This window comes from Lepus europaeus, chromosome 17 (assembly GCF_033115175.1).
Source record: "Lepus europaeus isolate LE1 chromosome 17, mLepTim1.pri, whole genome shotgun sequence".
In the NCBI taxonomy this organism is placed as follows: domain Eukaryota; kingdom Metazoa; phylum Chordata; class Mammalia; order Lagomorpha; family Leporidae; genus Lepus; species Lepus europaeus.
The window spans coordinates 76,703,206-76,715,748 of NC_084843.1; the positions used below are offsets into that span (position 1 = coordinate 76,703,206).

Here is a 12,543-nt window from a genome sequence, read left to right on the forward strand (position 1 = left end):
AGGGATTTTTTTTTTAAGATTTATTTATTTTACTTGAAAGTCAGAGTTACACAGAGAGAGAAGGAGAGAGAGACGTCTTCCATCCACTGGTTCACTCCCCAAATGGCTACAAGGGCCAGAGCCACGCCAATCCAAAGCCAGGAGCCAGCAGCTTCTTCCAGGTCTCCCACGTGGGTGCAGAGGCCCAAAGACTTAGACCATCCTCTACTGCTTTCCCAGGCCATAGAATAGCAGAGAGCTGGATTGGAAGTGGAACAGCTGGGACTCGAACTCGTGCCCATGTGGGATGCCAGCAATACAGGCGGCGGCTATACCCATTACACCACAACGCCGGCCCTGCAGAGCAGGGATTTGAACTCACATATATCTTACTCCAAAACCCATGCTTTCATTTGTCATTTGATGCTGTTGAGTAATTTTATGATTACTTAGTATTTTGATAAGATAGAGATGAAAAGGGTTTGTAATAGTTATTACCTGTTATAAAAGTGAAGTTTCTTGGTAATATGGTGGAGAAAGCACTCTGTTAACCACTTAGGTTTTGTAATAAGCTTTTTTTAGCTGCAGTGTTCTGCAAAGACAAACCTGCTGATACAGTTCATCCTGTTTTATAAATCTTTGACCTATCCACCAGACTCTGCCCACGTTAAAGATAAAGGGTAGTGGTTGTATTGGTCTTTGTGACTGAATGGCCTTCTGCAGATTAAGAAACGGTGTAATCATTAACTGTGCTAATGGACATGTACTGGCAGGTTTGGTCTGGTATCTTAATGAGCTTTAACCCTCTGAGTACACCCAAAACGTATCTAGAATCACTGGAAGCCATCTATTGTCCATAATTTAACTCTTTTGTCTGTACAATTTTGTTGTGGTATTTTGTTTCCCGCTGCCCTTACCGCTCCCTGTCCCCCGACTCATATATTCACAGCTCTTGTAAATTGGAGCATTTAGTAGCAGCAGCTTTTGGTATCAATAAATTAGAGATCTTCTATCTGCTGGTTCACTCCCTGCAATGGCCAGGGGTAAGCCAGGTTGAAGTCAGGAGTCTGGAACTCCATCTGGTCCTGCGTGGGTGGCAGGGATCCAAGCACTTAGGCCATCCTCCGCTGCCTTCCCAGATGCATTAGCAGGGAGCTGGTTCAGAAATGGAGCAGCCAGAAAAACTGGCACTCATATGGGATGCCAGCATCACAGGCTGTGGCTTAGCCTGCTGGACCAAGACACTGGCCCCAAATTATTATTATTATTATTTTTAAATTACTCTTCTTATAATTAACAAGGCCACTTTGTAGTCAGTTGTTTGTGGGTTGAGTCCCACAGTTGCAGGGTATTTATTTAGCCTACTGCAGTAGCTGCTGTGTCAGTGACCTTGTTCTTGTAGACCTTTGGTTGACCTCAGGCACCTCCTGTCTTGAAAGGGCTTCCCTGCACTCTTCTGACCACTAGGTGCCTGCCACCCCTCGTGCTCCACCATCTTTGAATCATGCCCTTAATTCTGTTGTGGTCCTGTCGGATAGGAAGCTGGACTTACGGGTGTGCAGTTTGGGAGAGTTTGGTTTTGTGAAGCACAGTTGGATGGAATTCTCTGGAAATGTGTGAAATGGTCCAAGGAAGAAAAGATAGTAGAAGAAACATAAAAATAATTAGTAAATTAGACTAGAAATTAAGGAAGGAGTTTCACCACTGGAGTGGTGAAATACTCAGAGTACTTATTTGGTCATCTAGACTTCATTATTGTCTTTCCAGAGATAAAAAATGAAAGCAGATTAAGCTGCCACCTGCAGTGCTAGTACCCTCTATGAGTGCTGGTTTGGGTCCTGGCTGCTCCACTCCCAATCCAGCTCCCTGCTAATACGCCTGGGAAAGCAATGTAAGATGGCCCAAGTGTTTGGGCCTTTGTACCCATGTGGGAGACTGGAATGAAATTCCTGGCTCCTGGCTTTGACCTTGCTCAGCTCTAGCCATGTGGCCATTTGGAGAGTGAAGCAGTGAACGAATTTTCTCTCTCTCTCTCTCGTAACTCTGCCTTTCTTTTTTTATTTTCTTTTTAAAGATTTATTTATTTATTTGAAAGGTAGAGTTACAGACAGAGAGGGGGAGAGAGAGAGAGAGAGAGAGAGATCTTCCATTCACTCCCTTAAATGGCCATAATGGCCAGAGCAGTGCCAATCCAAAGCCAGGAGCCAGGAGTTTCTTCTAGCTCTCCCAAGTGGGTGCAGGGGCCCAAGAACTTGGGCCATCTTTGACTATGACGAAAATTCAGTTTCAGAATTTCATGATTAGCCATGCTCTTAAAAGCCTGTGAAAAATGCAGGCAAATGGGCAGCATTGGTTGAGTTGTCCCAAGCTTTTCCCTTCTAGGACACCCCTGCCTTTAATCCTGTGGTAGCCCTCATCACTGATGTAACTGTCACCTTGTTTTTCTCATTAGACTGTAGGCGCCTTAAAGCCCCTTGTCCCTGTTGCTGAGATCCCAGTACAGTAGATAACGCCTGGCACAGTGGCACATTTGCAACATGAATGACTGAGTGATAAACCAGTCATATTGGTCTTTTAAGCACAAGAGAAATCCAATTTGGTGGTGTCACAGAATTTAAAAAGCACAGTGTGTGAGGAAGGAGGGACTGGTGAACAGTTTCCAACAGCAGAAAGAGGAAGATTGGCAGCCGACCTTTGGATTTGGCCACCGGACAGCCTTTGATTTCCATAGTGAAGGTGTCACGGCAGAGCTGCAGGCCGAGAAGCCGTATTGACCTGATTGACTGGAAAGTGAGCGAAGAAACGGCGTGAGGTTGTTTTATTTTGTCTTTAACGCTTTGGGGCTAACGAGAGGAAACCACTGAATACGCTCAATGATTCGAGAGCAGAGTTTGTTCCTAGTGTCTGAATCTATTTGGCTGGATGTTATCAAAGGATTCTCACCAACACATGACAGTAATATAGCGTTCTGTCTTCTGCTTGGTGTTGACATGTATTTTGAACTCAAAGGTTTTTGCTGTGCTACTTGGGCTCCTCTAGTGGTGATATAGTGATGACACATAAACAGTTACACATAAATTAGATCTAGTATACCAGTAATTTCTTTTTTTAAAAAAGATTGATTAATTTATTTGAAAGTCAGAATTACACACAGAGAAGGAGAGGCAGAGAGAGAGAGAGAGAGAGAGAGAGAGAGAGAGGTCTTCCATCTGTTGGTCACTCCCCAAATAGCTTCAACAGCCGAGTTGCGTTGATCTGAAGCCAGGAGCCAGGAGTTTCTTCTGGGTCTCCCATGTGGGTGCAAGGGCCCAAGGACTTGGGCCATCTCTCACTGCTTTCCCAGGCCACAGCAGAGAGCTGGACTGGAAGTGGAGCAGCCGGGACTTGAACCGGTGCCCATGTGGGATGCCAGCACAGCAGGCAGCAGCTTTACCCGCTACGCCACAGCGCCTGCCCCCTACCAGTAATTTCTTATGCTCTTTAATCTTTCTGTGAGGGGTGAATGAGGGTGGGATGTATGATAAGTATTGTGGTGCTTAGTCTTTCTTTGGTTTGGAATGAGTCATAGCTTGACCCCTAAGATTACCAGAATTTTATCTCTGTAGTAATGTTTTGCTATTATAAACTGTTTGAAATTGCAATGTATTTATTGTAACTGCTAATACATTATCAGTTGCTGCTGCTGTTCTCTTACACCAAAAGTTAGATGTAGAGTCATTATTATATAACATTGGAACATCATTTTTTATTTGAAAATTATAAAAGAAAAACCTGAATTACCAAACAAAAAATAATTCTTATTAAAATACTATACATTGTTTATCACAATAAAACTTAAAAAAATTATTTGTTCTTATTTATTTGAAAGGCAGAAAAAGACAGTGAGAGAGAGACAGAGATCTTCCATCTGCTGGTTTAATCCTGAAATGCCCACTGTGCTGGGGCTGGACCAGGCCAAAACCAGGAAGCTGGAACTCCAACCAGTTGTCCCACGTAGGTGGTGGGGACCCAAGTGCTGGAGCTGTTACCTGCTGTCTTCTAGGATGCACCCCTTCCAGGCATGTTGTAAAACTCAGTGTATTGATATCACAAGTTACACATTCTTCAAATCACTGTTTTCATTTAAAATTATGTTTGCAAGACATATCCACAAGGATACTTCAAAAAGTTCTTGGAAAAAACTGTATTGTGAAAAGTTCAATAGAAAAATAAAATTTTTAAATGAAGACACCTCATATGCATGGATTTCAATTTTTTTTTTTTGCAACAAAATAAGCTTATGTTTTAATCCATTGTCCGGCCTTTCTGGAGTACCATTTATGTTGACGGGCGTGTAGCTCTTGTTCATTTACTTTTGCTGCCATATGGCAGTCCCTCTTTAAATACTCTATGATGTGCCTGTTCTTTCATTCATGGGCTTTCAGGTTGTTTTAGTTTGGGGACTCTACAGTCTCCCATGCTCAGTCTGTACGTGTTTTCTTACATATGTGCAATTTACGTGTACGCTTTCTCCAGGCCAAAATCTTGGAAGTGCAGCTGTTTTGTTGTATGGTTCATGCATACTCAGTTTTACTATGTTTTACTTACTGTGTTTTACTGAATCGTTCCTCATAGTGGGTGCCAATTTAGTCTTGCACCAGCAGTTGTAAGAGTTTGTCAATGTTGAGTAATGTCAGGCTATTTAAAACTTTTCCCAGTCTCATGGACATGAAACCATGTTTCTTAAAAACAAACAAAAGACATGTAGCAGTATTTTAGGGTATTTCAAACATATACAAGAGTAAATTAATAGTGCACTGAGTTGCTATGTGTCCTATCACCCTACCCCAGCAGTTATCAACACCCTCACTCCCTTCCCCCTCTGTGGCATTCTGAAGAAATCAGATGTCACACCATTCCGTCTGCACTCACGTATGTCTTCCAGACATAGCCTCAATCACATTACCCCACTATAGCAATAACAATAATCCCTTAATTTATCAAATATCAGTCAAGGCTTCAGTTTCTGCAGTTGTCTTGTAATACTTCTGTTTCGATCGTTCATGTCAGGATTTCAGTAAGGTACAAAACTGTAACTGGCCTCAGCCTGCCGGTTCCCTCTGCTCTCCCTTCATCTTTCTTTGTGCTGTTAACAGCCATTAATGCTCATTGCCTGAAAGGCCCACTAGTTCACTGGAATTGCTAAATAATGGTATTCTTCATTCCTTCATTGCTTATTAGCAGAATGGCTCTACAGAGATTTCTTCTCATCAGTTGGTCACTGAGATACTGTTAGTGCAGAGTGACAGGATAAATTTTCTTCTTGTCAGTTTTCAAAACAAATTGGTTGGGACTGGCGCTGTGGCGTAGTAGGTTAATCTTCCACCTGCAGTGCTGGCATCCCATATGGGCACCAGTTCAAGTCCTGGCTGCCCCTCTTCCAATCCAGCTCTCTGCTATGGTCTGGGAAAGCAGTGGAGAATGGCCCAAGTGCTTGGGCACCTGTTCCCGTGTGGGAAGAAGCTCCTGGCTTCAGATCATTGTAGCTTGGGTTTTTATGGCCATTTGGAGGAGTGAACCAGTAGATGGAAGACCTTTCTCTCTGTCTCTCCCTCTTACTGTCTGTAACTTTACCTCTCAAATAAATAAATAAAATCTTTAAAGAAAAAATGGTGCTAGGTAGGCATTGTGGCACAGCAGGTTAAGCTTGGGCCACTCACATAACATCTGAGTGCCTGGGACCAAGTCCTGCCTCCACTTCCAGTTCAGTCTCCTGTTAATGCATCTGAGAGGCAGTAAGTTGTGGCCCAAATACTTGGATTCCTGCAACCGATTTGGGAGACCCAGATGGAGTTCCTGGCTCCTGGCTTTGGCCTGACCCAGCCCAGGCTATAGTGGCCATTTGAGGAGTAAACCAGCAAATAGACAGTCTCCCCTCCCTTTACTCTTACCATGTCACTGCCAAAAAAATAAACTTCTTATAAAAAAGAGATGTATTTATCTATTTGAAAGTCAGAGAGGGAGAGACCTGGTTCACTCCCCAGATGGCTGCAATGGCTGGGACTGGGCCAGACCAAAGCCAAGAGCCTGGGGCTTCTTCCCAGTCTCCCACATGAGTCGCAGGGGCCCTAACACTTGGGCCATCTTCTGCTCCCTTTCTCAAGCCATTAGTAGGGAACTGGATTAGAAGTAGAGCAGCTAGGACATAAACCAAACCAGTGCCCATATGGGATGCCAGCATTGCAAGTGGAGGCTTTGCCTAGTATGCCACAATACCTGCCCCACAAACTTTTACAAAGTGTATTGATGAAAAGATATAAAAAAAGTTATCTAAGATTAGTGTTAATAAATTTAAAACAAAACTAGCTTTCAGATGATTGTGTATTTTTTTCTTCTCACTTCCAGCCATAGTAGATAATGATTCAATCAGTGTTTGAATTTAGCTGGGCAAGTACCTTGGAGAGCAGAAGAGTGGAGTTAGAGACGTGGGTCTGGAGTAACTACAGTAGTGGACCCTGGAGTTGCAGTTGGTTAAGGAGGGAAGTGAAGCATAAGGCTATGGAAATGTGGTATAATCAGTGTATTCACTGTAGCTTCCCTGTAGCCAAAGAACTGTTGGAGTTGTGCATGTACAGGAAACAGATTGGAATGTAGGAGAAAATGCTCAGAGGGCTGAAAACTTAATATTGAAATCAGGAAGGGGTATGTGGTTATTGATAATAGTATTGTATATGATTATGGGGATGCATGACGGAGATGAGGTAGAAATAAAATAAATGGAGGGAGTGGGTGTTTAGCCTAGAGGTTAAGAGCCGGTGTCCCACATTGGAACACCTGGGTCTGATTCTGGCTCTGGCTCCTAACTCCAGCTTTCCACCAGTGCAGACCTTGAGGGTGACGGTTCAAGTCATTGGGTTCCTGCCATCCTGGTTGGAGACCTGAATTACATTCCCAGCTTGTAGAACATCTGGGGAGTAAACTAGCAGATGCTGGTTCTCTGTGTGTCTCTGACTCTGTCTCTACCCCTCTTTGTCTCTCAAAGAAAAAAAAAAGAAAAGAAAAGAAAAAAGAAAAAATCAATGGAGGTGATGAGGTCAGCCAACCAAGAGACCTGGTGAAGAAAGGGTCACCCATGTTGATATTGAAATCACAAGTTATACTCTAGAATAATTGGGACCACTGGATTTGGAAGAGGGGACAGTGATCCAGTCCTCAGGGAATGTATTTCCATCTGGGCTCTTCATGGTTCAGTCCCTTTGCTTTTTTAACATAGGCTCCTGTCCTGTGACCAGCAGTCCTCATTCCTACCACATCCGCCACAATGCAGAGCCTGTTTCTTTGGTTTGGGCTGCCCTTAGCCACAATGTCTGCTTTCTGAAGTATGTGCTTCCCCAGGAGACTGGTTGTTTCCTTAGATCTATTTAATCAGTGCTATTGAAAATCAGTTAGTATGACTCTTTACGCTTACCTCAGTAAGTATGTTGCTTGCTTAGATTTACTTGTATCAGGTGCCACAGTTAATAAAAAATTTTTTTAAGTTATAATGAATTTCTTTTATGCTTATTGCAAAATGACTGTTATGTATTTATATTTTAGAGAAGATTAAAAACTGTAGGAACAATTATTGATTGTGCTAATGTATTAGAGTGAAGATAGATAATACAGTCATTAGTATGATTTTTTTTTTTTTCATTTTATTTTTGACAGGCAGAGTGGACAGTGAGAGACAGAGAAAAAGGTCTTCCTTTGCCGTTGGTTCACCCTCCAATGGCTGCTGCGGCTGGCGCACTGCGGCCGGCACACCGCGCTGAACCGAAGCCAGGAGCTAGGTGCTTCTCCTGGTCTCCCATGGGGTGCAAGCACTTGGGCCATCCTCCACTGCACTCCCGGGCCATAGCAGAGAGCTGGCCTGGAAGAGGGGCAACCGGGACAGAATCCGGCGCCCCGAACAAACCCAGTGTGCCGGCGCCACAGGCGGAGAATTAGCCTGTTGAGCCACGGCGCTGGCATTAGTATGATTTTTAAGAAGCCTTCTTTGAAGGTTGGTGGGGAGGGTGACAGCGTTGTGGCATAGCAGGTAAAGCCAGTGCCTGTGACACCAGCATCCCAAGTGGGCGCTGATTATATTGTCAGCACTCTACTTCCCATTCAGCTCTCTGTTAATGGGCCTGGGAAAGATGGTCCAAGTGTTTGGGTCCCAGCACTGTGCAGAAGACTCAGAAGAAGCTCCTAGCTTTTGGCTCCTGGCTTTGGTCTAGCCCAGCCCTGGCCATTGCAGCCCTTGGGGGAGTGCACCAGCTGATGGAAGGTCTCTCTCTGTCTCTGTCTCTGTCTCTTCTTTTCTCCCTGTAACTCTTTCAAATAAATAAATAATTTTTTTTTTTTGACAGGCAGAGTGGACAGTGAGAGAGAGAGACAGAGAGAAAGGTCTTCCTTTTGCCGTTGGTTCACCCTCCAATGGCCGCCGCGGTTGGCGCGCTGCGGCCGGCGCACCGCGCTGATCTGAAGGCAGGAGCCAGGTGCTTTTCCTGTTCTCCCATGGGGTGCAGGGCCCAAGCACTTGGGCCATCATCCACTGCACTCCCTGGCCACAGCAGAGAGCTGGCCTGGAAGAGGGGCAACCGGGACAGAATCCGGTGCCCTGACCGGGACTAGAACCCGGTGTGCCGGTGCCGCAAGGCGGAGGATTAGCCTAGTGAGCCGTGGCGCCGGCCAAATAAATAAATCTTAAAAGCGAAAATGCCTCACTTGGGTTCCTGGCATCCCATATCTGAGCTCCAGTTAGAGTGCCTCCTGCTGTGTTTCAGATTCAGCTCCCTGTTAATGCACACGGGAAGGCAGCAGATGATGACTTGAGTACTTGGGCCCCTGTGCCCAAGTGGAAGACCTGGGTGGAGTTCTGGCTCCTGGCTTTGGTCTGGGCCAGCTAAGGCTGTTGTGGCCATTTAGGGAGTGAACCAGCAGATGGAAGAGCTCTCTGTCTCTTCCTCTGTGTCATTCTGCTTTTCAAATAAATAAATAAATCTTTTTAATAAAAAGTCCCATTTTTAAATTTTATCTGCCTTCTGTTTTGGTTTTGGGAATTAAATTCACTGCTGAAGAAAGGAGATTCTAACCTGATTGAGATAATCTATGCAGTAAAAGCACAAGTAATTTAAAGGTGACTACTATAATCCAACGAATGTCCCCCCTTTTATTACCAGCTTGTTATTTAAATGGGGCAAACTTTTACAATATCAGATATGAGTATACTAAGAATTTATTCATTTGTTTGATGCTGGTATACTTGGCTTTATTTCTCCTAAAGAGAATCTGTGGGTGAAGAATTTCTGGTGGCTCTTCTTGATTTCTCCTTATGATTTCTTGTGTATTTGTGAATTTTATGAGATGACATATCAAAATGTATAATTTCCATTTATTATGTTTTGGATTCATAGTTTTCTTTTGGTACACTGTGAATTAACATCAGTATATGAAAATTACTGACAAAAGACTAGTTTTGTATTTTTCATTTCTTATTAGAAACCATGAGCAGAGGGTCTCAAGTTCATGTCTTTTGGGGTGCTCCAGTGGGTCCACTGCAAATGACAGTATCGCAGGAAACAGCATCTCTGACGCCCACTGCTGACCCCTGGAAGGAAATTCAGCTTCTGTGCGATGGCCGTGCTTTACGGCAGAGGGATGAGAGCCTTGAGCGCAGGAGCCTCGGGGACGCTCAGGTCCCAGAAGCCACTGCCCCGGCCGAGCTTCCTGGCGGCCCACGATTAGTAAACCCTGTGAGTAGGTCCGTTCCTGAGAAGGATGACTTTACACATTCTGTTTCTGAAACATGGACTGCACAATCCGAGCAGATCCAGCCCTCGGGGCCGAGTGATGTGAGTAACCCTCATGTGCAAGCACACGCATTTCAGGGTGGAGGTCGGCGCTTAACCGAAGAAGGGCAGTGTCCTGAGCCTCAGCAGGAAAACGAGGAAGTTACCAGGGAAGAGCCTAAAACCCAGTCCGATGGAGGTGGTCCACACTCTCCTACAGATTCCTTTCGGTTCAGTCACGAGGGTGCTGCTGTGTTGGGTTTGGTCTGCAGTACCGGGCAGATGATGGGGCCAGGAGCTGTAGAAACACGGTGTGTGCCAGCGGAACATCGCGAGACACAAGCCCAGCGTCAGGCATTCTTTTCCACCAACACAGAGGATACGGCGAGCTCCGAGGGAGCAGACAGGGAGCTCTCAAACCTTCAAGTGTCTGCTGACACTGAGTTCCTCAGCGTACTGACCTGCAGCCAGCTGGCTTTTTTAGCTCAAAAGGAGGATCACGGGCAGAAATCTGCCGCCACTGGGACAGCAGACGTGGACACTGAACCAGAGACGAGCGGTGGGGAAGTAACACTGACTGCAGACGATGCCAATCGGCCTCGTGCTCCTTCTGCGGAAGGAAGTGATGACGGACAAAGCCAGGCACATTCCCTGGAACTTTGTAGTCCTGTTTGTCCTGACACCAAGACCAGCCCCATCCCCATCGACTCCGATGAAGCTCTTGAGGAAGGCACAGGATCTGAAGAACTTTTCAGTTCTGAAGGTAAGCTGCCGCCGGACGAGATCGCCATCGAGCTGTGCAGCTCAGGAGTGCTGTGCTCCCAGCGAAGCACCTCCCCCAAGAGGGCTGTCAAAAGAACCCGGGCTTCCGAGGACAGCTCAGCCGCTCCTGATGTCCCCTGCGTGCCCAGGAAAATGAAGCGGGCTTCCCACGCAGCGATGGTGCAGCGGCGCGGGTCTGCGTTTAAGGGTGTGAGAAAAACATCCTTGATAAAACACTGTCATTCTAAAAGTCAGAAGTATAACTGTTTAGTCGTGGTGCTGTCTCCGTGTCACGTGAGAGAGGTACACGTGAAGTCGGGACCCAGCGCCGGCTCTAAAGTGCCCTTAGCAACGATTACAGTAACTGACCAGTCAGAGATGACCAAGAAGGTGTCCCTGTGGAGGACTGCCGCGTTCTGGGCGCTGACGGTGTTCCTGGGAGACGTGATTTTACTCACAGGTGAGGCCTGGGGGTGCTTTGTGTGGTTTCTTTTCTCCGGCTCCAAGTCTTTGAGGACTCTTTCTCATTTGCCTCTTCTGGGCCCAGCACGACTGACCCCTTCCTAACATGCCCCGTGTCCTGGGCCTCCGTTCTGGCCCTCCTTCCCAGCCTGCCCCCTTAGGAAGCCTTTTCTGGTTTCTGCTCTTGTTTGTTCACTGTCCAAGTGTCCAGGTTCTATCTCTGGCCTCCTCGCTTTCTGATGGTTTTATCTGTGTACAAGGGTGTCTTTTTTTTTTTTTTTTTAAGATTTATTTATTTATTTGAAAGGCAGATTTACAGAGAGGCAGAGGCGGAGAGAGAGAGAGACAAACAGGGAGAGAGACAGAGACAGAGAGAGAGAGAGAGAGAAAGAGAAAGGGAGAGAGAGATCTTCCATCTGCTGGTTCACTCCCCAAATGGCCACGATGGCTGGAGCTGGGCCAATCTGAAGCCAGGAGCTTCTCCTGGTCTCCCATGCAGGTGCAGAGCCATCTTCTACTGCTTTCCCAGGCCATAGCAGAGAATTGGATTTGAAGTAGAGCAGCTGGGACTTGAACCGGTGCCCACATGGATTGCAGGCACTGCAGGCAGCAATTGCCCCAAGTACGTCTTATTTTTTAACCCTTTTCTTTAACTGTATTAGCAGTCTTAGGATGGCAGGACAGCGTTTCTGCTGCTACTGTCTGTTACCAAGGGAACAGATACAGAGTCCTGTTGTACTTTTTCATTTTAAAATTATATTCCATCACATTTAGAAATATGGAAAGGCAAAAAACTACTGGTTTATGCTAACTTCACATAACCACAGCAGGGTTTTAGAGTGTTACCCTCTAGTTATTTTCGTATGATTGTTAAAATGTATATCCATGGAGTAGGCACTTGGCACAGCAGGTCAGATGCCATCTGGGATGCCTGCATCCCATACCAAAGTGCCTGGGTTTGAGTCCTGACTCTACTACTGATTCCAGCTTCCTGCTACATCGCATCCTGGGAGGCAGTGGTGATGGCCGAAGGACTTAGACCTGAATCTGAGTTCTGGGCTTCTGGCTTCAGTCTGTCCCAGCCCTGGATGTTGTGGATATGAAGGAAGTGAACCAGCAGATGGCAGATCTCTCTCTCTCTCTCTCTCTCTGCCTTTAAAATAAGTAAAAATAAGTGAATTTTAAAAATACTGCCCTTTAAAAATGTGTGTATGTGTACATATATTCACACACATATACTCATGTATATATATAAGGACACTAAAAATTCATGGAAAATGGAATTAAAAGATTATTTTGGTGTAAGAAAAAATCTAAGTCCTTGCATTTTAAAAAATAATACACCTTTTCCACGGACAGAAAAGAGGAAGATACTGATCACTCCCCCCACTCTTCAGCAGAGAAAACTGGAGCCCAGAGAAAGAAAAGAATTTGTCCAGTGTCACACACCTGAAAAGTGGCAAAGCCGTGATTTCACCTGGGCTCCAGAATCCGCAGTCTTACTATGTAGTTTTTTTTTTATTTATTTTATTTTATTTTATTTTTTTTT

At 45.3% G+C, this 12,543-nt stretch overlaps 1 protein-coding gene across 7 annotated transcripts in view; it reads left to right on the forward strand.

Moving 5' to 3' along the window:
* The window catches only part of SHLD2 (shieldin complex subunit 2), a 73,375-nt gene that overhangs the window by 38,984 nt on the left and 21,848 nt on the right, over positions 1-12,543 (forward strand). For 6 of the 7 annotated variants that reach the window (XM_062214919.1, XM_062214917.1, XM_062214920.1 and 3 more), the window contains one exon: positions 9,481-10,992. In XM_062214919.1, coding sequence (XP_062070903.1) covers positions 9,486-10,992 — 1,507 coding nt within the window. In that variant the 5' untranslated portion in view covers positions 9,481-9,485. Of the gene's footprint in view, positions 1-2,749; positions 2,792-9,480; positions 10,993-12,543 lie in introns of those variants that run through there. The other variant, XM_062214922.1, reaches the window with a different exon arrangement.